We start from the raw sequence: 27,013 nt of genomic DNA, 5'->3' as shown, positions 1-27,013 counted from the left end.
AAAAAAAAAAAATTAAATGCGCATGTTCTACCTGTGCATATAAAAACTGGGTGGTGCACGTACTATTCTGATGACGAAACTCGCGTACGGGTAAAAAGTGAAGTATACTTTGGGATTAACAGTAACATAACTCCAGTACCCAAGGGGGGAATAGAGTTGCTGAGGCATTTACCCACATGTTAGGTAGCCTCTGATCTACAGGGTTCTCTTAATAATGTTGGTCCACCATTACAGTATTGAGGCCTATATGTGAAATTTAAGAATCATTTGAGAAACTAATAAATAAATAAATAAATAAATCAGTCAAATAATCAACTATAAATGTAGATAAATACATTTAAAGATATACATTTAGTTAAAAAATAAATAAATAAAAATAAATAATTAAAAACAAGTTTACCCATTATTGATATTGAAATAATTTTACATTTATTTTAAAAAATTATTTTATTGATATTTATTTTCATTTGTGATGAACAGTTACTGTAAATGCATTTATATTTTGTCTACTTCTTTTTTTTTTACTCTTTTATTGATTAATGTACTCTATGTTCATGATTAAATGAGTAACCTGATTGTTTATATTACATTAATGTTCGAGAAGTATTTACATTCAAGTACTTGTGTAGAGTATATTTAAGGTCTTAATATGTTGAAACTCCAAGAAATTTTAGATAAAACTCCCCACTTCATCACAAGCTTCTATTTCCAGGCAAATCAGAAACCAAAAAGCCTTGTCTGAGAGTATGAGCACCAGCAATCTGTCTAAGTCTACATTTGGGTTACCACAACAAGCTTCAATTTGCCTAGGCAATAAAGACTTAAAGTTTCATTAGGAGCATTACGTGTTACTGACATGAAGCTGTCGCTTCACATTTACGACTAGCGGAGGTTCTATTCTGGTGGGTTAACTGGGGTTGCTGGGTATTCATTTTGCTCTTTTGATGCGAACAGAACAGGCTAACATCTATATAATAATTTCTTCTCATCTCAGCCATAATACTGATCCCTGTCTAAACATGTGGAGACGAAAGCAATGCTAAACGTGCAAGTGTTGTTACTACCTGCTAATTCCTGACACTCATCTTCTAAGTCCAAGTAGCATCAAAACAACTGGTAGGACAAGGATTAAACTCTTATTTTGCTCTCAAATGAAATGCAACCTAAGCTCCAACTATCATTTGGGAAATGACAGTTTTATCGTACATTTACACTCCTACATTCGGCTTTTGCCTGGCAATCATTGGATCAGAGTTTAGTCCCGGGAAGTTCTGCAGTATATGAGTTGAGAGGGATAAAGTGAAGTGCTTCGCTTACTCATAGCACTCAGTGTTATCTTGCCCGGACAGCATGGCTGTAATACTGGCTTATGTCTGGCTGCATAAAAATATAAACACATATGTGGCAATGCTATTGTACAATTCAGGTGATTTTGCCAGCTGAGGACAGCATTTTGTGAGGCCTGCAGTTTTATTCAGATATACCTCACTGTGTCTTAATTTGTCCCTATGCAAGAATTGGCACAGGAACGGAGTTTCCTGATGCAAAAAATGGGCCAGACTTAACTGAAAACATGAGGCAATGGTCATATGCAGAGGAAAATTAAGAACAACACTTGACCTCTTACTTCAAGCAATTTCTGATACAAAAATCTAAATTTGCTTCACTATGGTGCTATTTTATTTATTTTTTTCAGGAGAACTCTCACTTCAAGTGACGTGACATACAGCCAAGTATGGTGACCCATACTCAGAATTCGTGCTCTGCATTTAACCCATCCAAAGTACACACACACAGCAGTGAACACACACACCGTGAACACACCCCCGGAGCAGTGGGCAGCCATTTATGCTGCGCCCGGGGAGCAGTTGGGGATTCGGTGCCTTGCTCAAGGGCACCTCAGTCATGGTATTGCCGAGACTTGAACCCACAACCTTATGGTTAGGAGTCAAACTCTCTAACCACTAGACCACCTTTGTTAACTTCAAGTATGAAGTCATTGAGTTTATTTTCTAACTTTTCTTTCCACATTACTTGAGGGGTACTAATAGTGTGTATTCTTCCAGGATCCATACTAAATTATATTGTTTAGAGTTTTGCAGGTCTGAAAGCATTAGCAGGCCACCCTGGAGCAAAAGCAACTGAGAAGTGCTTCTTCCTGCCTGGTTATAATGAGCATTGTATTTTTAACATTCATTTGGTCTCACCAAAAAAATATTCACATTGTCATTTAATTTTATGATTTTTTATGACCCATCTATGACCTCCATGGTTTAATTGACAAGTTTTCACCAGTAAAATAACAGGGCCTATTCAAATTAGCTCTCGAATTTGGGACCAGGAAAAGCACAGCATGCTCCAAAACTGCGGGAGAGTAATTGAGTTAAATGACAAGGTTTGATCAAAACTGAGGGTGCCTATTACGGAAAGTGTCGGCTTGCAGTTAAATCTGGTAGAAAGGCGCACACAGTGAAAAGCATAGACTGTTGGTCTCAACGAAAACAGTTGAAAAAACAATACTACATCCCCATAAAACACAATCAACCATATAATCATTCACATCACTGATGTAGACAACAGTGCTTAAACCGACCTACAATTTTTTTTTAATTACAAATTATTAAAAACAAAGGAATGAAATTAAAAATTTAATAAATAAAATTACCAAACGAGCCAAATAACTAAATAAACAAATAAATGATATTAAACAAAAATATGCAAAAAACATGTAATTAAAAACAAATAAAACATTTTATAATAAAAATAGATTAATAAATTGAAAAACAGAAAATAATCAAAATTAAACAATCCAAATAACTAAAATAAAAAACAATTAAATGATAATGAACAAAATAAGTGAATAAATAAGAAAAAAGAAAAATAATACTTATAAACAACTAAGCAAAAGAAATAAAATTATAAAAAACAAGTAAATAAAATTATAAAATATAAAATAAATATAAAAATGCTTATAAAAATAGTAAAAATAAAAAAAAAGTAAAATAAACAGATTATCAAATAACCAAATTAAACAAAAGAAATGAAATTTAATTATATATATTTTTATAAATAAACAAACAAACCAACCAAACAGGGTGTGCCACAGGGCTCAGTTCTAGGGCCACTATTATTTCTTATTTATATTATGCCCCTTGGAAAAATTATTTGCCACTACAGTTTGCAGTACCACTGCTATGTTGATGGTATTCATATATATATACTGCTTGCCAACCAAACTGCATCTCTATTGTCATATGTCAACAAGTTAAAGACCTGGCTTAACTCCAATTCTCTCAGTTTGAACTTAACAAAAACAAAAACCTTACAGTCCCCCAACTGTAAAAAAAAAAACCTTTGACCTTGAACCTACATCAATTATTCCATCTGCCACCGTCAAAAATGTAAGTATCATTCTTGACTCTTCACTAAACCTAGGTGCCTATATCAGTGAACTCTCTAAAGCTGCATTTTTCCAACATCGTCACATCGCCAAACTCCATTCTTTCATCAGCCCAAAAGATGCTAAATCAACAGAGGCTTCTGCTGTATTTGATTGTTTTCTGTATTTGACTGTTTACACTTCTACTGTGATTTGCCAATCCAATTGCACATGTCTTGGACTTGGCAAATATCTATTGTCCTTCTATGTATGAAATGATGGTTCATTGTGAAAAGTGCTATATAAATTAAACATATTAACCAACCAACAAATAAACAAACAAATTAAGACCACATTTCCCAGCATTTGTTGAATGTTACGGAATATATTGGCGCATGCAGGATGCATCCACTTGGCTTAATCCATTTATTCAGAATTATCTTTCACGAGATATCATGTTTGCTTTCCATACATCAGCATGGTAGCCGGGTCCAGAAGGGGAACAGATGCTACATAATGAATCTGCATTACATCCGCAAGAGTATTTATTAATCCGGGTCATCGAAGAATGCCTGGTGGAATTTAATCATAAGCCACTGGACTGTGCTTTCCATCTGTTGACGGCATTTCAACACACTTCCAAGTAGCTTCTTCTCCATCAGACAGCTGATAAAGCCAGTGAGATGAGTGGTGAAGCATCTTCAACAAATAGAAATCAAAAGGTCAGTTTGCTTATGAATAAATTCTTCCAGACGTTTGAATCTGTATCGGAGTTCTGACCGGCTGTGTGCGCAACTGCACGTGCAATTTCCTGTGACGCTCAGCAAGCCATTTCTCAAGTCCTTATCACTCATATGTCCTAACGGTGATGATAATTACAACCCTCAAATAACGTATGGCTTATACCTGCTGACATAGCACGGCCACATCGAAGACAACTAATACAAGCAGTTTATTAAACACATCCGCTACTGGATTCACTGACCTGTGAAATTGTCATTTCCTTCACTTATGAAAGATGAAGTTTCCTTGAACTCTTATGTCATGAGTTACCTTATGAACAATAAACAGGTGCTGCATAAAATGGCAAGCTTGAACAACTACTGGTGTTCTTGACAAACAATAGGGAGAGTCATGAAAAAGGATGTCTGACTTATAAATAATTTTTAATTAAATCCTTTTTTAATGGATCAGTTCACAAAACCAGTCTGAAAGATTCATCTGAATTATTCGATTCAGTCATTTATTTAAAGAGGATTTGACTATCATGGCAAAAAGCAAATGACAATGATGGCTGAGTAGCAGAAATGTTACAAATAAGTGTATTGGAAATGTTTATGATTTGACTGCATAATGGTTTTATCAACATGACTGAATGAACGAGTGAATGAATGAATGAATGAATGAATGAATGAATGAATGAATGAATGAATGAACCAGTATTATTTTTATCTTTTTGTTGTTGTAGTTGTTGAAATAACTAACTGAAATGTGTATGAAAATGAAAACTTAAACTTATTTTATTTCACCTATTTCTGAAGTGGTACTAAATAACTAAAACTTAAAATATAAACAAATAATAAAAATGATAGACATTACAAAAAAACAAAATACAAAATTCTTAAAACTAAAATTGTATTATAAAATATAAAAATATTAATATTAATATCAATATTAATATCAATAAAACATTAATAAAACTATAACAATAAAAAAGCAAATAAATTAATTGTTAAAAAAATGAAATTGACAAACAACCCAAATACCTAAACAAAAACAAATAATAAAAATGAGCAAATAAACAAGAAAAATAAATAAGTGATACTTATAAACTATCAACTAAGCAAAATAAAGAACAAAAATATATTACAAAATAACAACTAAACAAAACCAAATAAACAAGCATGAATACAAATAACTGAATGCAGTGAGTAAATAAACAAATACATTTTAGTATTTTTTCTTATACTACTATGTATTTATGAGCTGAATCATGGATGCAACAAAATGAACTGACACATAAAACTACAATAGATAGCCTAACTAATAAAATTTAACAAGGCTTATAAAACTAATAAAAAGCAATAAACAGTATTATGTGTTTTAAAGCATTTAATGGGCAATGCCAGGATATCAGCGACAACATGATGAGGTAATTATAACCCGTACTTAAAAAAAAAAAAAAGGGACCTGATTCATGGGAATAAATCAGACTTCCCATCACTACCAGGAGGGTGTTAAATAGAGGCCGGGGGCTGGTGACAAGGGCCTTGAGATTGGACCCAAGACCCTTTTTCTATCTCATCATGTCCCATCCATTGTGACTGATCAACTGCCCCAGGATGCAATGTGTTACGTGGGTCTGCTGGACTCTGGTGTAAACTAAATAGATGGAGCTGCCAGCACAATCCTAATCTTGGAGCCAACAGCAGGTCCAACAGCCTCTGGCAGCCAGACAGCTTGTGGAACAAGAAAAAAAAATGGACAGTTAAACCCAAACGAAATACATGCTCTTCTTTCAGAATGGGGATGACTTGAATCAAAATAAGGTAAAAGGTATCTTGCATACCATCCAATAATAAAGCATCTCTTCAAGCATGAAAAGTTCCATGCCGGTCGGTATCTTTGGTCAATTTCATCATCCTCCTTGTCTTTTTCCCCTCAATGACAAATGGACCATGCTGTGCTCTCTCGTAAAGATAAGCTCAGAATAGTATTCGTTCATCATCTTTTTCTGTCAGCTTTGATTTGGCCGATGCCTCACTGCGTGCTTTGAAAATTCCCTGTTTTCAAGTAATATCAAGTGTGAACTTTTGTAGAAGCAAACCTTTATTCCTCCACATAAAAGTTCAAAACATAAAAATCTTTTCTTCATACTGCATCTAAAAAACATCCAATCCAATAGGGAACAAATGAATCACCTTGAAGTGTTTTGGAAGGTGATTTGTTTATTAAGCACATGCTCAAAACTTGCACACAAAAAGTACTCAACCAAAAAACGCATCAAAGACTGACACGGAATAGTAGAAATTGTTGAATAAAGTCATTATTTTTGGTTTCTTCGCGCACAAAAAGTATTGAACCACTGATGTCACATGAACTGTTATAACAATGTCCTTATGATCTTTCTGGTAAAAGTTCACCCAAAAACAAATTGCTGTCTATGTTGGGTCAATGCTCTCAGATTTCATCAAAGATATCTTAATTTTGTGTTCTGAAAATGAACAATGGTCTTACAAGTATGAAAAAACATGAGGGTAATTAATGACAGAATTTTCATTTTTGGGTTAACTATCCCTTGGGTCCTCTATCCCATTTATGCCATTGGAACTGGAGCTTTCAAGCTTTAAAAAAGAACCAAAATGATGCTTCCCATTCCATTTCCATGTCTTCTAAGTCTGAAGTCATACAAAACCTAAAAAAAATAGAAAGAAGCAAAAGCACATAAAGGCATCACAGTTTAAAATAACAAGTGGAAATCTCAGCAACTGTCTTTGATCGTCATTGTGTATTCATTCAGAAAGTTGAATAGGTTTAAAATAACAGTAAATCTAAGCATCTGTCTTCATTGTGTATTTATTTAGAAAGTTAAATGGTGTCCAAAAAATACTGAAGGAAAAGTTCACCCAAAAACAAAACATTGCTGAAAATTTACTCACCATCAGGCCATCTAAGATGCAGATTAGTTCGTTTTTCACCAATCGATTCTCTGCAGTGAATGGGTGCCGTCAGAATAGGAGTTCAAACAGTTGATAAATACATAACAATAATCCATAAATAATCCACCGATTAAGCACTGTTTACAATGGGAAAAATTTTAAAACAAATATAAACAAATATCAGATTTTTGGTTGCTTTGGTGCATCAATAAATTTAAATTTTTGGGTGCACTGTTGCTTTAAAGATGAGTAAATGACAGATTTTTAATTTTTTTGGGTGAACTATCCCTTTGATATCCCCTTCGGTGGGTTGTGTGCCTGAATATAGTTATGGAACCAACTGTACCCAAAGAGGACTTCACAATTCACTGCACGGGGCACGGATTAATCAACATTTCAACCTGGCTTTCTGCATCTTTAATAAGTAACACAGCTGCTTCCATGGAAGCCATTAGAATCCCATTGACATTTTCTGTAGTAAGCATAGATAATCAATAGTCCAAATTTATGGTCGCTTAGAAAAAAAAATAATCAACATACATCAGCGCTCTGATAATAGGGGACAGTTGGTTTCAGATCCAAGTGTAGAACACAAATGGATAGATTATAAAGCAGAAGGTCAGACACTCGATACGGATCAAGCATCACTCCCTGGAGATATTGCACTTCAAGGTGTTGGTTACGTTTAATTTACCTTGCGTGGTATGGATAGTGACATCTTTGTCTAAATAAATCAGCTGAGGCCTGTGCTCGTGTTCCTTCATCCGATCGGGCTAGTGGATGATCTTCACGCCTCTGGTTTCGACCACCAGCAGCTCCAGAAAAGCAGTTAGATAGATGTCCCCAGGTCACAGTCATTCGTTCTTCTTCATTTGTGTATGACCTCTCCATCCTCCTCTATTTTATACCCTTTCATCGTGTGTTTCTCTTTTAGGGTGACATCCAGCAGCTTATAAACATGAGAGCTCACCGTGAGAGATTACCACACAATGAACGCCTCCACATGTGAAAAATGTGGCTGTTCAGTGGCCTGTAGGCCTGTCTGATGAGTTATGCCTCACGCTGGTCAATATCAAAAGGCTATTGATTGTTGACTCACATTATGGTTTCTTATAGTCTCTTAAAACTACCAATGAGGGCGAAAACCAACAGAAAACCCTCTTCAAAGACAACATAATAAATGATAGTGGTCTGAGCCTAAACAGTGGAGAAGGTTATTTTCTAGTCAGTGAAAAAGAAAATAAATGGATATAAATGAACTGAAACCAAAATAAATTAGTTTTTTGGACCAATGCAAACACCACTATCATATAATCTATCCAAAATGCTTTCAAAATAAATGAATATTTAATATCTTTCAAAATGTTTTATACGAAAGCCTGTTTCCATCTCAGGGTAAAGTAAAAATAATAACTTATTATTTATTTTTATTTTAATGCATTTAATTCTCATAAATGTGACTTATTTATACTTGCCATTAAGACTTCATATTTTAAAACAGCAATATATTTTTTTAAAAAATAATTTTATCATAATAGTGATTTCATACACTGCAATTCAAAGGTTTGGAGCTGATAAGATTTTTCCTCTTTTGCTAATCTATATTTGTTTGATCAAAACTACAGGAAAAACAGCAATATTGTTACAATTTTAAATGTAAAAATGTTACTATTATAAATTTTACATTTTATTACACATTTTAATATTTTTTAGCAGTCATTACTACAGTCTTCAGTGTCACATGATGCTTTAGAAATCATTCTAATATGCTGATTTAGTGATCAAGAAACATTTCCTATTATTATCAATGTTGAAAACAGTTGTCCTCATTTTTTTGATTGTTTGTTTCAAGATTCTTTTAATTAATAGATTTGATGAAGTTCCAAACCATATTTAACAACAACATTTTAAAATAGGATCTTCTGTAACATAATAAATGTATTTACTGTAAATTTTCCTGTATTTTTTATCCTGTAAAGTAATACATTTATTTTTTTTAAATACTAAATGGTAGTGTATATGACAATGTTACCTGTTACCTTTTGCTGCTTTTTAATATCTTGCAATTATGACTTCATATCTCGATTTTCTTATAATTATGAATATAATAAAGTTACCTAATATCTTAAAATTGAGACTATTTTAAATGTCAAAATTTCTCAAACTAAGTTAAAAAAGATTTCCATTACCCTTTTCCACTGTCAACTAACCAGTCACTGTAACCATTTTAGGGTGCTTAAAATTAATGTAATGTTTGACTTGACAAAATATTGTTTAGATTTAAAGAATATTTTTGCCAAGACAAAGACTGACAACTAAAAACAAACTTACAAATTAACACTGTGTGGCCATCATCTGCACCAAAACCAAGCACCTCAGAGGAAGAAGAGGAAGAGGAGGAGTTGAAGATGGTGGGGGCTTGGCTGTGGTCACTGTTAGCCCAACGGAATGATGAACAGCACGGGCCGATAACCATTTGTCTTCTACCTGTCTGCCTCCAGCCCACGGGGGCTTCTACAATACGTCACTGTCGCATGCTGGACCGCCCCCATGCATCAAAACATTTTAATACAGCTCAGCCCACTTCCAACCATCATCAGGGTTGGGATCGCAGACAGGAAGTCGACCCCAATCTGTGTTCGCCTCATGTGCGACACGGTATGAATCAATCCATGCTTTGGTGCCTTTTCATGAAGCGTTATGTACCATAAAACGATCACAGCACTCCCGGCGAGAAATAGCGTTGCACAAACCGTCTCATTGTGAGATGTTTTCGACCGTTCTCTTGTTTTTCATCCCGTCTAGGGAAAAACATACGAATGAAAGGAAAAAACAAACAACAAGGCCGGAAATGAGTGGGTGCAGGCTTTGGAAAACAGGCCGATAGGACAGATGGGGTGTGCGCTGGAGATTACAGTGATTGTTTAAACAAAAACTGTATCCAGGTTTCCAGAGGGGCAGCTGGGAAACAAATCCTTGTTAGGAAGGGATTACTTCGGTTGGTTTTTGTTTTGGTGTTAGGGTTGAAGGCCAGCGGGAAACTCTGCGGAGAGGGTAAATGCTATGAATTTTCTATCATACGACCTTAACATCTGTAGTCTAGCTAGGTAGATATTAAAGGAGACATATTATGCCAATATGCCTGTGAAGTTTCAGCTCAAAATTCCCCACAGATCATTTATTATATTATTTTGAAAATGCCTATTTTGAGTGGAAGCAGAAACACACTTTTTTGTGCCTGTCTCTTTAAATGCAATCTTTGCAGCCAAACCCGTCCCCTTTTCCTGAATAGAGCTTTGCCATTACAGCTCGTACCTGCTAAAAAACATCTGTTTTGGTTCTGATTATCATGTTTATCGTGCTGCAATCATGCGTTCTAAATCATATTAGTCTAAACTTCTGATATACGCTTTTCTGAGTGCACACGTACAGAAAACGGCTGTCACAGCTTGTGAGTACTAAACTAAGTTCTCATTCACACACAAGTTTACATTAAAAACACAAGAGTTACAAAAACGGTCAATTGTGTCTGTATGAAGGCAAACAGCTGGGAAATAAATCATATGTTTATTTTAGATCTGTGTGGCTATAGCAATATACAGTAAATAAATCAATAATTCCACTGCTCTCTTATCTTCTCTGAGGCTGGGACTCTAAACAGTGTTCTGAGCTCGTCTGTGCAGATAAAGACAGAACAGTTAGCATGTTTTGCTCAAACTTTCCCCATGGCGGCGCCATGGGTGGAAACTTACAGAATAAGGGGTGGTAATATTATAATGAGATCCCTTTGCAACGTTACTAGGGGAGCGAAATCCTACGCGCTAGTTTTCTCAGAGGCTTGCAGAAAAAGGCTTACCAAAACAAAGTTACTGGGTTAATCTTTTTCACATTTCCTTGGTTGGTAGATGCACCGGGGACCCGATTATAGCACTTTAAACCTGGAAAAGTCAAGATTTTCATGATATGTCACCTTTAATTAATAGAGGGAAATAGCGAGTAAAGTAGAGCAAATGCAAGGCCAGTTTCTCCTCAGAATGAGAAACTTACAATAAAAGACATCCCACTTCCTCCACCACATCACATGTCCATCTCAGTCAACCAATAAAATAACAATAAAACCAAAGCCAGAATCTGCGTCAGCACCAGCAGCTGAACAGGGTCAGGCTATCTCAAATTTCCTGTCTGCGGAGGGCCAAGGGTACTTCACGCCCCAAGACTTCAACAGCCAGAGAAAGCGTACCCTGCTGGGGCCAAATATTTCAGCGTTTCTCTCGCTTTACGGAGCTGAATCATTTCCATTGACGTGACAGTATTGTACTCTGTGTCCCTGACAGGGGTAAAGAATATCCCAGCTGGGTTATTTCATTACCTGAAAGCTGTCACCGGAGAGTTCCTGAGTGTCAGCAACAGGCAGAAAGTTGCAGAAGTGAATTAGTGCTCGGTGTGGCGCTGGGCACAGCTGAAACTGGCTCACCTCATCATGGTCACCGAATACATTTGGGCATGGGCAAGACAAGAAAAACTTGTATAATGGATAGCAAGTTACTTCAGACTGAACAGAACATGAGGTTTTGGTGGCACTTTGTTATGGAGCCGCATGCAATTACTAGTTATAAACATCAAGGCCAATTGTCTTGCGAATTCTGATCTACCACAAAAAAAACAACAAAAAAAACGTTTTTTTCTCAAAGACATTTGTATTATTATGGCCACTTATGCACTATAGCATTTATGAGTTGCATGTAACATTTCCAGCATTTGAGTCCCAATAAATGTTTTCAAAGGACAATACTAACTTTTCATTGAGATCACTGAGAAATTAATGATAATATATAGATTCTTTTTACATTTTTAAACATAAAAAATAAATAAATAAATAAATAAATAAGTTAAAAAGTAAAATAAATTAAAGTATAAAAATGTAAAAAAAATAAAATGTTAAATAGTAATAAAATATAAAAATAGAAAATAGTTTTTAATAGTAAAAATATATAAAACTTTCTTTTTATAATAAAATTAAGTAAAAAGAAAATTAAAAAAATACAATTATTTTATATTGTGTGTGTGTGTGTGTGTGTGGTGTGTGTGTGTGTGTGTGTATATATATATATGTATAATATATTATATATATATATATATATATAATATATATATATATATATATTATATATATACATATATATATATATATATATATATAATAACAAAAATAAACTTACAAAACAATAATAATAGTAATAATAATAATAATATAATAAGGAAAAAAATATAAAAGTTTCACATATACTATAAAAATAAAAAAAAATACATATTAAATACAAATATATATTTTAAATATTTTCACATTTTCTATTTAAATAAACTAAAATTAAGTCAAAAATAAAAAGCAAGAAATAAATAAAGAGTAAAGTAAAATAATAAAGTTTTTTTATTTTAAAATAAATTAAAATATACACACAAGTATAAAATAATTCAGACTGGTCTGAAACAATAGAAAAAGACAAGCAGAGTGAAACAAACAAGGTATCATCACACTGTTATCCTAAACTCTAATTTTACACAATATATCACTTTGTCTATCAAATGATGACCAGATCTAACTGTTGTACTGTATAATGCAGGTAAGTAAACAAAAAAAAAAAAACATCTATTTCCCACTTCAGTTCTTGATTAGATGGTTGACTTTATACTCAACAAGTAGACAAAACATTCTGAATGCGCATTCCAAGTTGCAAAACTGAGCATCTGAAACACAAAGCTCTGTTTTTAAGAACCATACTATCAATTTGTGTCTATCTGTAATCATTAGGATGAGAAAAATGGTCCCAATTGAGTCCTCCTATGCTGATGAGTTCTATACACAATAAGAGATGTCAGATCAACCAATCACGATCTAGAATCGACTCACCGAGCTCATTTCGTAAACAAACACTGCACAAGCTCAGAGAGTCGTGTCATCTTCTCAAAGCCAATTTTCTGGAACATGCCATGGGGTGAACACACGACACTCAAAAGTGCTGGCATCCCAGCTCACACGCACAAAAGAGACCATTTCCTCTAAAACCCTCCTGAAAGGCCAGTAAAAAGCCTTTAAAGTTCCCTCGACTCTCCAAACTAAAATTATACATCACAGTCTTCAAGTTTCCACTAGTCACAGTGGTCAAACAAATTCAATTTCAGACATAATTAAACTCCACCTTGCATCTGAACTAACAAAGCATGATTTACTGATTGTTTGTTGGTCCATTTTACAGAGTCTTTATTCAAGCAAACAAGCCCATCGCGTTCTTACCTGGGTTGTGAGCCCACACAAGCATTGGCGGCTTATGAGAGACCTCGCCATGGTAAGAGAAAGCACTGTCAGATGCCCTCTCAACTGTGCTGAGCGCAGCCTGATCCATGCCAGACGTCGGGCCATTGATTCTTGCGAATTGCCCTAAATGGTTGCAATGTGCCAAGCTGACACTGGCCTGGGAAACAGGTGTGGAATAGTTGTCAAATATGTCCAATAATCAGTGAATCAGATACAGCTGTCCTCACCGATGAATGCAAAATGCTTGGCTGGGGGAAATTAAGATAGAAATAAAATGTTTGCCTTGTGATCTAGCAAAGGACAATTTCAGGTTTGAAGGTTCGATTCTGGCATTTGTGGTCTCTAGGATGTACAAATGGACATATTTAGACAATCGAATAGTCAGTTGAGTAGTGGGTCACAAGTTATCCAAGTCTATTTTTGCATTCCAATTTGCATATCACATTGCCTTTCCAGTGTTTTTTATTTTTATTTTTTTTTTTTTAAGTAAACACAAGCTAGGCTTTTTATGGCTTATTTTATTATTATTATTACACAACACAATGTTCTAAAAACACTACACTTCTAAAAAACGCATTTCTAGACCTTACACTCTTTATAAGTGTCCTGTATCCTGCTTTAAGAGTTTTTAAATGTGAATGGATTAGACACTTTTTTATTATTATTACGAGAAACTTTAAATTGTTGACGGTGGTGAACTCGTTCGAATGTCTAAAACAATAGTAAAAAACCAATATTTAAAAATTAATATGTAGATTAGTTCTATACTTAAATTTCTCATTCCAAAATCAACATTTCAGCTTCAAAGTACTGCTTTAAAGAGTTTTATTACTTTTATACTTTTATTCAGCAAACTTGAATTACATTTATAACAGAAAACAGTTATTTGAAATTGCAATCGCATTTCACAATATTTGTGTAACTGTATTTTTTTAACAAATAAAAGCAGAATTGTTAAGCATAATAATCTTCTTTCAAAAACATTTTAAAATATATATTACTGACCCCAAAGTTTTGAACGATACTGTATATCTGTTAAAAGTGTCACACAAAGAGACCCTAAAATCTAACACACATGGACTAATAACCACAAAACTTTTATTTTGATTAACTGAAATTACATTTAAAGGGATAATTCACTACATTAATTACTCACCCTTATGTCATTCCAAACCTGTAAGAACTTTGTTCATCTTTGGAACACAAATTAAGATATTTTTGATGAAATCCAAGAGTTTTCTAAATCTGCATAGACAGCAGCGCAGCTGACACATTCAAGGCCCAGAAAGGAAGTAAGGACATCATTAAAATAGTCCATGTGACATCAGTGGTTCAACTGTAATTTTATGAAGCTAAAAGAATACTTTTCTCTCAGATTTCATCAAATATATCTTAATTTGTATTCTGAAGATGAACAAAGGTCTTACGGGTTTGGAACAACATGAGGGTGAGTAATTAATTAATGACAGAATTTTTATTTTGGGTTAAATATCCCTTTAAGTCCAGACTGATACCCGTGGGCCACTGAATTTTTCAATGCTTCATGTTTACCACTCCAGCTTTTAGTGCAAGCAGTATGAGCAGGGAAGCTGATCAGGAACACTGGGACACGACGCCGCAGGCTATGTACAGCTGATGTGCAATTCGTATGGAGGTTCACAATGTCGGAAACCCAATTCTATTTGACATTACCGAGAGACGCTTTTGACAACAGCCTCGTGATGAATACACCCAGAGATGAAAACATAACCTCAGAATGCCTGAGTCTGTTCACACCTCTTGTTTTATCCCATGCTAAACCAGAGCAGGAAGTGAGCTCTGTAATCTCACCCCCCCAACGTGTCGCTCGCCAAGATAACACCAGACGCCAAACTGCTGTTTGTCACAAGTCACATCCGTTTACGTCTCCCGGTCCCTGCAGTCAACAAAAGATTGCTGAACGGATTGTCTTTTTCCAATTTCAACAAGAGAATCTCACAGATCTTTGTGAGTGCTAATGCTACATGCTTCATGCTACATAAACAGCACCAAGAGCTTAACTTCACATCTTTTATCAGCAAACTCAAAAAAAAAAAAAAAAAAAAAAAAAAAATTGTAGACATCTGTGAGCTTCTGAGGGGTTCCTGTATACATCTGAGACGTTTAAAATAAATGCATTGTAAAACTAGCCACAAACAATAGCTGCATTGTGACACTTATGTAATGGCTGCTAGAAATTTAGATCTGCCATCTCAAGAATAAATTACATGTTAAAATACATTAAAACAGAAACCATTTATTAGAAATTTGAATAATTTTATAATATTTACATCTCCCAGTAGTTGCAGTCAACAAAAGATTGCTAAACGGATTGTCTTTTTCCAATTTCAACAAGAGAATCACACAAATCGCTGAATGCTAACGCTACATGCTACGTAAACAGTTCAGAGAGAGTGAAACTTCACACCTTTTATTAGTAAACTCAAAACAAGTGTACATCTGCATACTTCTCAATGGCTCCCGTACACATTTGAGAGGTTTAAAATGAATATATTGAAAAATAAGTTACAAAAAGTAGCTGCTTTTTGTGTTTCTTAAGTAAATAATAGCCTGTATATAATGCTAATTTGATTAAAATAAATAAATAAATAAAAATCATAAGTATTCTACATAAGTCATAACTTATTATTATTTAATTTTATGGCCAGTAAGCCACAAATATGAGTCTGAAGTAATCATAATCGTATTATATCGTCTAACAGTACTGTAAAATGACTTGTGCTAATAGCATTTTGCAATGAACTCTGCTTTCACAGCTTCATAAACACTTTTTCCTCCGTGTTAAAATATGATTTATAATGGACATAGGGTTTCACAAAACATCAGACCCCTTGACCTACATTATGTACATATCCCTTCGAAATTTCTAAAGTCTGTGATGAATTTGATGGAAGCAAATGTGACCTTTTCACACATTGTCATTTCCATTTCAAAGGGCTTGCAACACCGCTGTATTTATATCTATGCAATACTGCATTACCATATAAATGAAACTGACGAAAGTACCCATATTTAGAAGACATCCAATCTTAAAGGTGAGCTCTGCCGCTTTCTAAGCGTGTGGTGGACTGTACGAAGGTGCATTTGTGAATTCGTTTACTAAACTTTCAGCTTTTGAACACACATTAACAGTAAGAAATTGAATAAAACTACAAGGTTATTTATCTAAATACACAATGCATACATCAATGTTGCTTTCCAACTGCACCTACATCACTTTCAATGTCAACAGCGTGTTATTGAGGATGCAGTGCTAAAGGCATCAAATGCTCTCCCACGTACCTCAGACCTGTCACCAAGACACAAGCTGCCCTGAAACTGTTAATAAAGCCCCCCACCCACACAGGAAGTAATACCCTAAATCTGAATCTGTGCTTTGTTGAAGTGAAATCTAAATTTGTCACGGTAATTTGCGAGGGCTCATAGGAAAACAAACACTGAATGGGTTCAATAAGAGTGCAGGATTGCATTGGTGCATGTGTTGTTGTGACATTTAAAGGGATAGCTCACCCCAAAATGAAAATTGATTTACTCACCCTAATGTCATTCCAAACCTGTAGGACAGACCTGTATTTCGTATGTGAAACAAAAAGGAAGATAGTTTGAAGAATGTATCTACTGTTGTTGTCTATTCAGTGAAAGTGAACAAATTGGGCCCTACTGGTTTTTTTTTTTATGTTTTTTTTTTTTTTTCACAAAAGAAAGTCACAAGGGTGAGTGTATATACTGTACTGTGATTACAATTATTTAGGTTTGCGTCTCAACCCCACTTCCTATGTTCTAGTCTATAAAATAACACAAAATGTTTATACAAACCATTCACAAAACATCACATGTATACCACATGCACACTTTATAAACAAATAATAAATTAACATAGGCCACCAAATATTACACCAAAAACAGAATCAGAATTACGGAAGAAAACAAACTCTGGATCAGAACCAGGATATCTGAATCTTTATCTGATATCTAAATCTAATACTGAATCAAAATGCTCTTTTTTCCCTTTTTTTTTAATTAATTTTATTATTGTGATTAAAAAGTGGAAGTTTGCTTTAATAAAAAAATGCAGTTCATTATGAAAAAAAGTTGATTAGGAACAGAGCTGGGTAGTAACTGATTACATGTAATCTGGGTTACATAATCAGATTCCAAAAAACTAAGTACTTGTAATTAGATTAAGTTAAACTTCTTTCACCTAATATAATTACTTTGTATTCCTTTACAAACCCCAAGTTTGGGAAACCTTAACATAAAGTAATGTTTAATGTAATTTTTTGTCACATAATCTTGCATGTTGTTTAATAACAAACAAACGGAATATATTTCTATTCGAATATTATTATCATATTGTAAATCAATGTGATAGAAAAGTTGGGGCAAAAAGTCATCTAAAAGTATTAAAAAGTAGTCTAATTATATTACCTAAAATGTGTATATTTTTATTTCATAAATTTAAAAAGTATTTTATAAAATAAATAACATACAACAATTACAAACTAAGCAAAATCCAAACAGCACAAACTACCAAGATACTTATAATTAAAAAATTTAAAAACAAAAATATAAAAAAAAATAAAAAAAAAAAATTGTAACATTTTTCAGTATAGTAACAAGGTCACAAACAAACAGATCCAACACTGCTAACAATAAAATTAAATAAAATTAAATAAAATTAAATAAAAATAAAATTAAATAAAATTAAATAAAATTAAATAAAATAAAATAAAGCAAATTAAATTAAATTAAATTAATTAAATTAAATTAAATTAACAAATTAAATAAATAAACAAGCAAATTAATTATGAGCCCTGATCTCCACATAAATACTATAAAAAAGAACTTAAAGTATAATCTTTATTTTAAAAAAAAAAAGTACTCAAACAATGTTCCTCATTTAACAACATTTACCAATATCAAGCAACACAGAATGACCAAGAGTGCCTGTATTAAAGCACAAGAGTGAGGATTTTTTATATATATTTTATTGAACTATCCTTTTAAGAGCTTGAACCTGTGATTACAAGTACACAGGTTGAGACTCCCCCAACTCTCTTGTCTATAAATAACAAAGTTCACAAAAACCAATCTGGCTCTTGCACAGTTCCAGACTTGGAGCCTATAACTTCAGGAGATCATGTCTTTGTCATCCACACTTGTTATGAGGTCACTGGAGGAATAAACCCTGGTTCAGATGAAAAGAACGAGTCTCCTTTAACTGGCTGCCCACTGATCTACACCTCCATTCTCTGAGCATCCTCTCTAATACAGTTAGCATGCCTGATCAATAGCACCACATACAGAAGCTCCTGTACACATGACTGGAGATAAGGAGGAGGCCACGCAACGGAGGAGACCCCGGTCTCTCGGCGAGGAAATCAGGTCATCCTCGGTTGTGAGGAAGCCGCGAGGAGAATCGATCATCCCCTGACTGTGAATAGAGTGTTGATAAGCCATGGAGGAGAGCTCTTAAATAGGGATGGCCATAGAGTTGACTTCTGTATTGGTTTTACACATGTAAATACTATCTAGCTGGGAACAGCAGGGGAGATATGGCGATATCCGGTGGGTTAAAACACGCTGGCATTTGTCTTTTTCATTTCAGCACTCAATTCCAAGGGCAAAAAGGTGACTGCCTAAATGTGTTGGACAAGATGGTGACTGAACTTTCAGACAGGAAGAAATAGCCTGCTTACAGATGCCCAAGGCAATCATGAATATTCTAGTGCCAAACGCAGGGATCTGCTACACTGATATTACACCGAGAGGTCATACATAACCTGCAGGCTATGACAGAAAGATTTTAGTTTAAAACAATATGGTATGATCTCTCACTAAGAAAAAGGTGTCACTGAGAAAAACACAATCTATCTAAATACAATATAATATATTGTATATTTAATATATATATATATATACTATATATATAGTATATATATATATATATATATATATATATATATGTATAATAAAAATAAGATATAAATAATATTTATTATATTCTCTAAAGATAATAAATATTAATAATAAAATAAATACAATTATTTGAATATATTATGTTTATAATAAAACATAACAAATCATAAAAAAGTAATTAATAAAAAATAATTACATATTTAAATATAATTTCTTTGTACATTTTAATTACATATATTTATCATTTCCATAAATATGCTTTTATATAAATCAGTCAACCATTAAGCATAAATTTTGTGTTGACCAAGCCATCATAAATTATAGACGGACGGACAGACAGACAGCTAGATAGATAGACAACTATATATATTTCTGAAAATAAACCTGAAATTTGAAACTTGAAACAAATTAATCATGCCCCCCTGTTCTGTACATAATTCCATAAAACTGGATGTTTCTACCATTGAAGTAAATCAAATTTACAACACCACATTCACATAAACACGTAAAAATCACAAATTCTCCTCATCAAACAACACTTACTAAGATCAAATAGCAGAGAATGAGCAAAGGTGCCTGTATTACAGCACATATTCAAAAACTGCGCAACAAAACTGAAAACACAAATTTCTTGTCTTAAATTGTTATATTTATACATGTACAGGTCCTTCTCAAAAAATTAGCATATTGTGATAAAAGTTCCTTATTTTCCATAATGTAATGATAAAAATTAAACTTTCATATATTTTAGATTCATTGCACACCAACTGAAATATTTCAGGTCTTTTATTGTTTTAATACTGATGCTTTTGGCATACAGCTCATGAATAATTCCTATCTCAAAAAATTAGCATATCATGAAAAGGTTCTCTAAACGAGCTATTTACCTAATCATCTGAATCAACTAATTAACTCTAAACACCTGCAAAAGATTCCTGAGGCTTTTAAAAACTCCCAGCCTGGTTCATTACTCAAAACCGCAATCATGGGTACGACTGCCGACCTGACTGCTGTCCAGAAGGCCATCCATTGACACCCTCAAGCGAGAGGGTAAGACACAGAAAGAAATTCTGAAAGAGAATAGGCTGTTCCCAGAATGCTGTATCAAGGCACCTCAGTGGGAAGTCTGTGGGAAGGAAAAACGTGTGGGCAAAAAACGCTGGCACAAGGACGAGAAGAGGTGACCTGCGGAAGCGCAGTGGACTGAGTCTGGATTAGAACATCCCAGAGCCACCGTGCACAGGCGTTGTGCTTTTTGAACCAGAAACAGCGGCAGAAGCGCCTGACCCTGGGCTACAGAGAAGCAGCACTGGACTGTTCCTCAGTGGTCCAAATAGTACTTTTTTCGGATGAAAAGCAAATTTAGCATGTCATTCGGAAATCAAGGTGCCAGAGTCTGGAGGAAGATGGGGAGAAGGAAATGCCAAAATGCCTGAAGTCCAGTGTCAAGTACCCACAGTCAGTGATGGTCTGGGGTGCCATGTCAGCTGCTGGTGTTGGTCCCCACTGTGTTTTATCAAGGGCAGGGTCAATGCAGCTAGCTATCAGGAGATTTTGGAGCACTTCATGCTTCCATCTTCTGCTGAAAAAGCTTTATGGAGATGAAGATTTCGTTTTTCAGCACGACCTGGCACCTGCTCACAGTGCCAAAAACCACTGGTAAATGGTTTACTGACCCATGGTATTACTGTGCTCAATTGGCCTGCCAACTCTCCCTGACCTGAACCCCATAGAGAATCTGTGGGATATTGTGAAGAGAAAGTTGAGAGATGCAAGACCAACACTCTGGATGAGCTTAAGGCCGCTATCGAAGCATCCTGGGTCCTCCATAACACCTCAGCAGTGCCACAGGCTGATTGCCTCCATGCCACGCCGCATGTGAAGCAGTCATTTCTGCAAAAGGATTCCAGACCAAGTATTGAGTGCATAACGTGAACATAATTATTTGAAGGTGACTTTTTTTGTATTAAAAACACTTTTCTTTTATTGGTCGGATGAAATATGCTAATTTTTTGAGACAGGACTTTTGGGTTTTCATGAGCTGTATGCCCAAAATCATCAGTATTAAAACAATAAAAGACCTGAAATATTTCAGTTGGTGTGCAATGAATCTAAAAATATAGGAAAGTTTAATTTTTATCATTACATTATGGAAAATAATGAACTTTTATCACAATATGCTAATTTTTTGAGAAGGACCTGTATATTACATTTTGAAAGTAATAAATTAAGTCATTTGCACACTGTGCATGTATGTGTACATACTTGCCATTAATGACCCCGTCAGTGATTATCAAGATGATGAATTTTGAAGATGTAGGCCTCTCTCAAGCTCTCGGCTACAGGATCACTGCTGCACAGGAACTCCAGCGTGCCCTTCAGTACCCAGCTGGCATTGCTCTCTCCTGGATGAACCCTTGCTGTCAGCACCACACATGGCCGGTTACCTAAAAAAAAAACATGAATATGAGAAAAAAGCAAACCCATAGCATGAGTAGTTTGTATTGTGGATTGCTCATGTTTTAAACAGGAGAAAGCTACCAAATCAGATTGATGCTTTGCTGTCACAACATTACACGGCAATTACGCCGCATCAGATTTTCAGTCGACATCCCTTGACTCGTTTCATCTTGACGGGGAAATTACATCACCTTGCTGAGCAAGTTTACAAAGCCAAAAGAGATGGACAGAGCTTATCAAAAAACACATTAAAATTTAATTTAGCTTGACTATTATGGCCCTGGCTGCCACCCCACAAAAGACAGCAGAAGGGGCGACTAATTTGTGTGATTCTGGTATTGATGATTTCATAATGAGTTTTTGCATGGCCTCTGTTTATGCACTCTTTCACCGGCACCGTTTCATTTTCTGTATTTAACTGAATATGAATATGTCCATGTCCATGCAATTAGGTGGGAGTGATTTTTTTTTTTTTTTTTTTTTGTTTTAATGGCATGTGTTTGTCAGATAATGCCATTATTGCAGCCTCTTGCCATAATAATGAATGGCATGTGTTTGTCATGAATAGCATGTGACCTACGATTTTGCATTCAGCTTAAGGGTCAATGAGAAATAAGAATGGTCAAGATGATAAAAAGAAAATTCTTTTAAAATAAGATCTCTGCATTTATGTAAGTTTAATACCTTATAGAAAAACTATTATAACATTTGTAAGAGAAGAAAGATTTTTTAAAGTTGCTTGTTATTATTATTTTTTTTTTTTGCATCATAAAGTTCACACAAAGTCATATAATTTAACATGCAATAAAATGAATTAATACACAGACTTTTTTCTTTTTACTTTAAGCCCCAATTAAAAAATAAATAAATAAAGTACTCAAATTAATTTTAAATATTTTTTGTACATGTGACTTACGGATTACACACACACACACACACACACACACACACACACACACACACACACACACAAACTAATAAAAGTTAATCATGTTCCCAGATCCATAAAAGATACCATATGGATTCTACAGAATGTTTAATTAAGAAAAAAAAAACTATATATAAATAGGTGAGGTGATATTTATATATTTATATAATATCAATTAATTTATAGGTTATTATTACATACATTTATATATTTTATATAATATATAAAATGTCATTTTGATTATATTTTATTATGCCTGTTAGTCTATTAAAATTTGCAATCTATTAGTTAATTACATGATGTGGCGATTTATTAATCTAATTAAATCTGACTGTGAAAATACCCCCAAAAGATCATTTAAAGTCATTGTTGTGTTAAATTAGAAAAATATCAAGTAGGTACTGCAAAAAGTGGTTTTAGAAAGAAACATTCTATTTGATTCAACATAAAATTCATTACAAAAACATTAAGGCTACAACGGCCTAACAAACTATGGTACATGAAAATAGAAGAGAAGCTTCTCAGTATTTTTGTTCATACAATGAAAGTACAATGTAAGTCATACAATGAAAGTCATTGGTAACCAAATTTCATGATAAACAACAAAAACTAAATTATATTAGATTAAATTACGACATAACTTTTCTTTTTGGGTCAACACTCACTTTATTTTTTAAAACGAAGTGAGAGTGAGTAAATGATGACATAACTTTTCTTTTTGGGTCAACACTCACTTTATTTTTTATTAATTATTATTATAATTAATATACACACTAAATAACAAACTAAAAAATGAAACCAAAATCTCCCAAAAATATCTCTATAAATATCTTTATAAGTAAGCCACTGAGCCATTGAGCCATTCATTCATTCAATTCGTTCAAATGGCTGATTCATTCAGGAATTTAGTCATTGGCTCTCTTTATAACTGGGCCATTGAATCACTGGTTCAAGCGATTCATTCAAAACGTGGATTCATTCAGAAACTAATAAAGTCAAGTCACCATTATTTATATAGCACTTTTTACAGTTCAGATTGTGTCAAAGCAGCTTTACAGTATTAAACAGGGAAATAGTGTGTCAAAATAGTGTGCTGTTCTCCTCTGGCTAGATGAGACCAGCAGTTTAATTCTAGGTTGCAACGAAGTCAGACTGTGCAAAGGAATCATCTGAATCACTGCTGAACTACACAAAAATAAAAAAAAACTGAAAAACAAACTCAACACATAAAAAAGTGTCCTAACAATACTGAAAAACAAAGGCATCCCTGACAAAAGTGTCCTAATGATAAAATATGCTTGATAAAAATCACATCAGCTTGGTGCACACGTTCAATTCCCTTCAAGAGCCGACTGCTCCAGTACCGCAAAAACGTTAAATTTTAATTTAAATTCTAATTTGAGTCGGAATCAGAGATTTCAGGGCCTAGATGCGTTCGGCTGATCTCCTGATGAAGTCCTGCCTGCAAACCCTCTGTCCTCTCCACTTCATCTCTCCTTCCATCTGTCCTTCATCAAATCGCAAATAAGCTGAAGGAGCTATTTTCATCCGTCTGTGAAAAGAAACCTCCACATATCAATTCCATGTGTATTTCTGCCTTGATCCCATTTACACGTTTACACCGCTAAATGCCCAATAAAATATACGTTGTTTGCCACACATGCAAAGTGAGTGTACAAAGACGTGGGAGTGCTTCGTGAAGCTACGAGAGAATGGATCTCTCTGCCTCTACCACACAAATCAGTCTTCCCACGCTCCCAGTGGGAAGAGTACAGCCCAATCCTTTAAGAGCCGGGCTTTTACTCCTTGTACGGAGGAGTCTTTGGCACACAGTTGACTTCAACCCAAACAGTATACAGAGAAAGAGCAAGGGAAGGGAAAACAGAAAATATAAAAGAAAGAGGAAGATGAGAGGGCACAAAAACTCCTTTTTGTGTCTTTGTCTCTCCTGCTGCTTCGAAGCTATCTGAGCAAACTTACCTCCCACTGACATCGCCTAAAAACATGCTGGTTTATATCCTTCCCATTTGCGCGTGTGTGTGTACGTGTTCGCTTCTGAATGTGTGGTGTGTGTGTCAGGGTTTAAATAGCCAGGTTTATGTATCCCTGTTGAACGGCACTTAAGACGTTCAAAGGAAAGGCTTTTGAAAGTGGGGCTTATAATACTGCACATTATGTGGAGAAAAAATACAGGTTTTATGGGTTCCTCGAGTATAGTCGATTTCCATAAAGATCCACTGGAGTATGAAATGTTTCCCAGTCGTCAGATTTATAAGAAGGTGGAAGTGGCATTCTTAGACTTAGGGACAGACCTAGACTTAGACTTAAACTCCTGCACTTTTGAGTATCAACATATAGTAACAAAGAAATCTGATAATATTATACCCTTTAGTGTCCATAGATGTAGACCTCTGGTCTCCTGCTCATATTCGCAATCTCAAACATATTTGCAAAACGATCATTTTCAATGACTTCAAAATTTTGATGGATTTCATCAAAAATATCTTAATTTGTGTTTTGATAATGAATGAAGGTCTTACAGGTTTGGAAAGACATAAGGGTGAGTAATTAATGATTTAATTTTTGGTATTGATGTAATGATGTAAAATTTGGGTGAACTATCCCTTTAAGCTGGTAGCATTACACTTTAAAACGTCTGCAGGCATAACACTAGACTTCTAGAATTATACTTTAAATTGTCGAATTACAACAACCTAAACTTAAACCTTCACTTCATATCCTTCTGCCAGACATCTAATTTTGTTCAAATGCGCAATACATTTTTAATCATCAGTGGAACGTGCTAACACACTCTTCACTCACACACACACCCAGGGAAGAAAAGTCTCCTCCTCTTGATCGTAAAGTACAAAGGCAGCCTTAAGCTATCAAACCAGTCTCTGCAATCCTTTCCTGTATATGCAAATCAAGTCCAATTAGAACATATCAGACATGTCCATTTGTAATCATGAGATGAATTTGCCCCGCAAAGCTTATGAAAATGCAGCTTTTAATTTAGCCTTTTATTAATTAAAAGTGTTTCATAGGAATCTCGCTCATGCTCATTTTTTGGGTTGTTAATTATCAAGCGTAATCCCATTTAATGTGACAGTTTCGCCAAAAGCGATCTGCAGGGAGACACTTTCCGCAACAAGAGGATTCACAGATATATGTGTCTGTACTTTTTTTTATTATTATTTTATTTTTTTTATAATGGGTCATCCTAGTTTTTGCAATTCGGTCATCTGTATTTTACAACAATATTATCTGGTTTTATAACTGCTTCCTACATTAAGACTCATAACTTGATTTTATGCATTTAACAATAGAGGCAGGCTGTTGAGTAAGTTATTGAAAAGCCAAAAGAGTTGAGATAAACCAATTTTAAAAACAAAACTATATACTAAATAAATTGTCTAAAATAAAATATATGTAAATATCATATTATATTTTTACATTTAGATTTTATTTATTATTTAATATATTAATAAATATTAAAATATCAATAAAACACTAATTTCAAATATTTTATTAAATATAAATATTAAATATTTCACAGCTTAACATAACTACAAAAAGTGTATTAGCTGTAATATATATTATACAATAATAAAGACAAAACATAAATCTTTAAATAATTAACAAATAAAAAATAAAAAATAATTTCTAGGCTTTTCCAGACTTATATATTATATATTATACAGTGTATATCATATTAAATGATATTTTGATATTTAAATTATATTTTTTTAATTATATTTTTATGAGACTGATTGATATCTAGAAATTATCCTATGTTTATATATAGATATATTATAATATAGATAATATATATATATATATATATATATATGACAAAACAAAAAATCATAAAATAATTTATAGTTAAACGTTTTAACTAAATAACTTTTGATCATTGCATCAAAATCATCCCATGGTAACAAAGACGCTAAATCAACTTCTCAAATCTCACAATCTCTTTCTGCCTAAAATAAAGTGACAGGCTATTATTTACAAATGTCAGGTAAGAATCAGGGTTCAGAGAACTTTCCATTTCCAGGGAGCATTAAAAATGAAAAAAACCGAAAAACCAACCAACTAATGCCACATAACTCCACACAATTTACCCGATTCTCTGAAAGAGGACTGTCCGGTGGACTGTGGGTGAAATAGAGGTTAAGATGTCTATTTGAAGAGACTGTGTGAACATGAAGGACAGAGCGTCAGTACAGATGGCGATATTAAAAGAGAGAGGAAGAAAGCAGCATGTAGGCTGCAGGATGCATGCCAATGGAGGACAGATTCTGTTAATGTAG

General features: G+C 34.1%; 1 protein-coding gene across 1 annotated transcript in view; it reads right to left on the bottom strand.

The window, feature by feature from the left end:
- Positions 1 to 27,013, bottom strand: part of LOC109069815 (cytosolic carboxypeptidase 4-like) — a 151,104-nt gene that overhangs the window by 54,825 nt on the left and 69,266 nt on the right. Inside the window, 2 exon segments of the mRNA XM_042752827.1 lie at positions 21,575 to 21,612; positions 21,614 to 21,756. Of these exon segments, the coding sequence (XP_042608761.1) occupies positions 21,575 to 21,612; positions 21,614 to 21,756 (181 nt within the window).

This window comes from Cyprinus carpio, chromosome B25 (assembly GCF_018340385.1).
Source record: "Cyprinus carpio isolate SPL01 chromosome B25, ASM1834038v1, whole genome shotgun sequence".
Lineage (NCBI taxonomy): Eukaryota > Metazoa > Chordata > Actinopteri > Cypriniformes > Cyprinidae > Cyprinus > Cyprinus carpio.
The sequence above is the reverse complement of the archived record's forward strand: the minus strand, read 5'-3'. Positions and strand labels throughout refer to the sequence as shown.